This window comes from Frankliniella occidentalis, unplaced genomic scaffold, assembly GCF_000697945.3.
Source record: "Frankliniella occidentalis isolate FOCC.00 unplaced genomic scaffold, Focc_3.1 Scaffold97, whole genome shotgun sequence".
Taxonomy (NCBI): Eukaryota; Metazoa; Arthropoda; class Insecta; order Thysanoptera; family Thripidae; genus Frankliniella; species Frankliniella occidentalis.
Window position 1 is genome coordinate 157,390 of NW_026267226.1, and position 5,110 is coordinate 162,499.

General features: G+C 59.6%; 1 protein-coding gene across 4 annotated transcripts in view; it reads left to right on the forward strand.

The window, feature by feature from the left end:
• The window catches only part of LOC113205360 (protein enabled homolog), a 118,680-nt gene extending 113,576 nt beyond the window's left edge, over nt 1–5,104 (forward strand). For all 4 annotated transcript variants that reach the window (XM_052269620.1, XM_026420948.2, XM_026420949.2 and 1 more), the window contains 7 exons: nt 824–855; nt 1,026–1,163; nt 1,505–1,712; nt 1,995–2,109; nt 2,197–2,270; nt 3,451–3,942; nt 4,026–5,104. In XM_052269620.1, the coding sequence (XP_052125580.1) occupies nt 824–855; nt 1,026–1,163; nt 1,505–1,712; nt 1,995–2,109; nt 2,197–2,270; nt 3,451–3,942; nt 4,026–4,460 (1,494 nt within the window). In that variant the 3' untranslated portion in view covers nt 4,461–5,104. The remainder of the gene's footprint in view (nt 1–823; nt 856–1,025; nt 1,164–1,504; nt 1,713–1,994; nt 2,110–2,196; nt 2,271–3,450; nt 3,943–4,025) is intronic.
• Nucleotides 5,105–5,110: the final 6 nt, after the last annotated feature.

Consider the following 5,110-nt stretch of genomic DNA (forward strand, 5'->3'; position numbering starts at 1 on the left):
GGGGGGCTGGCAGCCCGCCACACACGGCGCACCGGCCGGTGTGCAAATAGCTTTACCAGATTAGAGAGGTGTCCGGGGCCACCCTGGGGCTGTGGGCTGGCTACAGCCACATAAGGACCCTTCCAGCCCGCAGCCCGCCCCGCCCACGGGGTGTTCCGCACGGGGGCACAGTTATACTGCGGGTGGAGAAGCTGGCCGCCGGGCCAGTCCAGGCCAGGGTGATTGATAGGCGGGGCGGGGCAGGGCGGTGCCAATGTGCCCTCCGGCGCGACACGGCCCTCGGCTGCTGTGTGGTTTACACGAGGCGGATGCAAGTTGCTAAGCGCACACCCCCTGCCCTGTGCCACTATTGAGGGCGAGGCGAGGCGAGGCGGGCCCCGCCTACGCCCCGCTCCCCACCCACCTCCATCCAATCGCTGTGGCGACAGAGCCCTTTGAACGTGCGGTGAGGCCCTCAAAGTAAATATTGATGTGTTGAGTTCCCTTCGGTTCCCTCCTCTCCAGCCCTGCGAGGCCCGTCCCGCTGCTCCCGCCCCGACAAGCTGTTGGGAGATGGATGGGGTAGTCCAGGAGCAGGCGGCCGAGGCCGGTCTAGTCTCTGCAGCCGGGGCGAGGCCCGGCCGGGGGCGAGGCGAGTCGCAGCTGTATTTCGTCGGCCTCGGTGGCGGCCACCCGCGCGTAAGCCCCCCGAGGCCCTGCGCTCCCCCAATTGAGGCGGACTGCGGCCAGTTGGGTCGGAGTTGACCGGGCGGCAGATTGTCTCTCGTTACCTCCCCCTTCCACGGGACCTCACAAACTAACCCTGTCTTCTCTTCCTTTCCAGGTCACTTCCAAGTCGTGCGACAATGGATTCCAGTGAGTAGTACAGCCGTGCGCCTACCCCATTCTTTATTTTTCTAACAGCACAATTTTCGATATGTAACCAAACAACCATTAAAAATAATCACTTTTAGAGCGACCAATTCAATTTAAATTATTTTTTGCTAGACTAGTCGATGATTGAGCGGTTTCTGTTTTCCCCGCAGCTGCCCGCCGCCCAAGGACTGCTGTCCACAGGGCTGCTGCTACCAGCTGGGGGTGCAGATGCACACCCCGTACCTGCCCTCTGGACACGGCCCGGCCAACGTGCTGTCTGCCGTGTTCTGGAACCACTGGTTCTTCTGGTGAGGACGCCCCCTCTTAGGAGTCATCCCAATACTACATGACTTTTAGGGGGTTGGGTACAAATGTTATGGGGTCCCAAAAGAATCAGGACCATCTTTGAAGCCCGCAGGAACCCATAGTATTCGTACGCCAGGGTTCAAATATCAAAGGGGTCTCTATGGACCCCAATGATATTCCTGATCCTTTTGGGACCCCATAATATTTTTATCCCCCCCCCCCTCAAAGTCGCGCAATATTGGACCAACCCAGCCAAACGGAGGAGGACTAAGGAAGAAATATTGCAATTGAAAAAAACGACAAAGACCGTAGACCGTGATGAGTTGTCGACGCCTGCCTCCAGGAGTCTGCTGGCGCTGCTGCTGCTGTCGTGCTCCGGGGGCTGCTCGCTGTGGCGCCGGCGCCACGAGCTGGACGTGCTCGGCTGCCAGAGCTGCGGCCAGGCCGAGGACCAGGACGCGCAGTCGGACCGCGACTCCACGGCCAGCTGCTACCCGCCGCCACAGTACTCGCGCTGCAACTCGTTCTCACAGCCGCCTCCGTACAGCGAGGTGAGGCGGCAGGTGCTCGATCTGTCACTTGCCATTGAAGAAGTGAATTGAATGCTTCATCACAAAGTCCCTCTTGTCACAGAGAATTGTACACATTCCCCACCCTTCTGAATAATGTCACATATCTTTCACTTGAATTGTGTCTCCAATTCCATATTATTATTCTTTAGAACTTTGCATACGATAAAAACAAAAGCAAGTGTTTGGGCGGTAGAGGTGATCATTTCAACCTTTACCTTGTTACCTTGATGAGCCGAGATAACCGACGCGATGTTTTTGCAGGTGACGTCCAAACCCGACCTGTACCCGCTGGTCATTAGCTACAACGACAACTCTGCCAAGGGGGGCAGCTACCTGATGGTGCAGTACCTGAGGCACTACTTCTTGCGACCCGCAGGTAAGCCAAGCACTGCTCGCAATGACGACGCTCACCATGCCGTTGGCGCTGACCCCCGCTGACGATCTTGCCCATCTCTGTCACCAGGCGGGTCCCTGTCACACACGAGCACCGCCGAGTCCCTCAGCTCCGCCTTCATCTGTGGTCCAGCACCGCCGGAGGTAAGCGGTCCGCGCCCCGCGGCCGCCCATGGCTTTAAGTTGGCGCCCGCAGCGCAGACCACCACGGCTGTGGCTAACTCGTTTTTATCCATGGGACGAGGGTGAAAAAAAAAAATTACAGATGACAAGCGAGCCTCATTTGCGCTGCGTGCTGAATCCCTGACGACCACGCCTCGCCGGCGACACGCCGCCCTGCTTGCGTCACTCGATGCGCATTTACACACCGCGCCGCGCTCGGGATGTTCTCTTCGCGGGGCGTAAAAACTTTCACGTGCGCGCTTTAGCGAAATAATGAAAAAAAATCTTAAAGGAGAAAATGTTGGGAGGGACTCTGGCCCAAGGAAAGTAGGGGAGGTGCGCGCGACGCGTTCGGCCCGCGGGCGTGTACGCGGCCAAGGCGCGCCAGGAATGGTAGCAGCGAAGTCGACGAAAGTGCCGGCCCTTCCTTCCGTTCGCCCCCATTCTCTGTTTTCAGACCTCTTTACTTCGGGCAGGAATTTCAACTCGCAGTCGTCAAGCTCCCGGGCCAGGCCGGCCGAGCCCTGCCGTGCCGAGGCTGTTAGAGGCGGTCGTGGTGCCCCTCGGCCCCGTCGCCAGGCAGCTTTACAGGGCCCAGGGGCGCCAATAGCAGAGCAGCTTACAAAAAGTTGCCCCCCTCCCCATCCTGCGGCCCCGTGAGGCCCTATAAGAGGATCGCCGCGCTGCGGAGTTGTCAGCGAGGCAAAGAATGAGCGGCGCAGGCTGGGGCCACCGTGTCGCTCTCCCTCCAGTCTAGGTTCCAATGTACGCCCCGTCGCCACCGCCCGCCGAGCGGGCCGAGGTGCCTTGCAGGAAAACACGCGTTAAGGCGGGATCTGCTCTGAAGGCGGGATCGTCCAGAAAGTGCGTCCGGTTTTTCTCAGATTCGTTTCTGCAAACTACTACGGGGGAGCCAGGCCGACGTCGGGCGCCTGCAAGACTTGGGGTGGGCCACCCTGCAGTACACGCATGCTTTGCATGCAAGATGTTGCCTACCTATTAGGCGCTATGAGAGCCTGCACTGTCTGAACGCATTTTCGTTAAGGCTAATAAAAGACGTACTTTCTGGGTAGATGGCTGTGGCTCGTATAACTTCTGGCTAAGTTCGAGATGACGATTACAGGAGATGACGAGAGGTAAAGTCCCTCCGTTCTGCTTGCAGGCACTCGGCGGCGCGCCGCCGCGGTACGTGTCCATCGCGGAGGGCTCCCGGGGCTCCACGACGGCCGCGGTGTCCGGCCCACCCACGCCGCCACCCCTGCCTTCCTACTCGTTCGGCCCGGGGCCGGGGCCGCCCCTGACGCTGCCGCACCCGACGCTGCCGCCCCCGACGCTGCCGCCGCCCCCCGTCGCCGCCCCGCCGCGCAAGCCGCTGCCCAACTCGGCATCCATGCCGTCCGTCTGCAGCATGGCCTCCAGCAGGCTGAGCTCAAGGAGCGGGTCCAGGAGCGGGTCCAGGACCAACTCGAGGACGGGGTCCAGGAGCCAGACGCAGAGCTACGCCCACTCCATGGTGGTGGGCGGCTGGTCCAACTCGGGCTCCGTCTCCATCTCGGTGCAGCCCGTGCGCGGGCCCGCCCGGCCGGCCTCCCTGCCGCAGCCCCATCACGGCAACCACAGCAGCCACCAGGGCTGCTCGGGGACCGTCTCGGAGGTGAGAGCTTACAGTTCCCGTTTTCTGCGGTCCGCCCCGCCAGCGAGTCAAGCCATTTGAAAGATTGGCCTTGCTGTCCTCAGGTGAGCTCCCTGCTGGAGGAGATGTCGCCGTCGTCGCCTCCCCGGGCGCTGTCGCCTTCTGCGCCGGACGAGCTGAGGCTGCTCCTCGAGCAGATCGACTCCCTGTCCGGCGGCGACCCCGGCCCTGGTGGCGCGCCCTCTGCGGCGCGGCCCCCGCGCAGGACGCGCAGGGGCTGGATCACCTGCAGGCCGTCGCGGTCCGCGCCGTGCACGCCCCTCTCCCCAGTGGGGCCGCAGCCCGCCGTGTTCCTGGCCGGCCTGACGTCCCAGCAGGAGTGGGCCTCTCGCGGGCAGGAGGACCCGCCCTCGCCCGCGCCCTCGGACCCGCCGCGGGGCTCTGCGGCCCGGCCCCGCCGCCAGGCCCGGCAGGATGGGCACGAGGACTACTGCAGGTCCTTGCTGCTCGAGAACGAGGAGAACAGCGACGTCCCGTGATAGACCTCAGCATGTACTACGACTACGTACGCCTTGTCCAGTCTCTTCCCCTATCAATATATAGGAGAAGCGCTAATGTGATCGGTTTTGGTGGTCTCCACAAATTGCCGAGGTTGCCTTTGGTTTTGTGGAATGTATGCATTGATTAAGTCCTATTATGTTGTTGGTGTAAGTGTGTAAATAAAGCTGGTAACGGTTAATTTTTGAATAAAAACCTCGGGAGAGAGATTTTACGACGGTGGATAGAGATGCAAGGCCTACACTTCTATTCGGCAATGACCACTTAATGGGCAGTTGAGTTATGGTGGCGGGGACCTCCCATGCAACTGAAAAACAGCTTTGCACTTCTTAGTTCCTCATCTACAGACATGATCCCCTGCGCTGGTATCCATGTCCTCGGCTGGACCAACAGGGTCAATGGTTGTACCAGCGCGGCGCGCACGTATTTCTAATGCTGAAATCTCTCTAAAACCAAATATAAGAAAGACTGAAAAATTCAGCTGTTAATTGTTTAACTTTGTGACAAAGTACCTATCCACCGACATAAAGTTATTTTTTACAGATGGTTCAGTAGCATTACTTTATGTTTTAGTTTATAATTCTCCATGTACATATACTTCCAATTGAAACGCAGTCACAGCACTATTTTA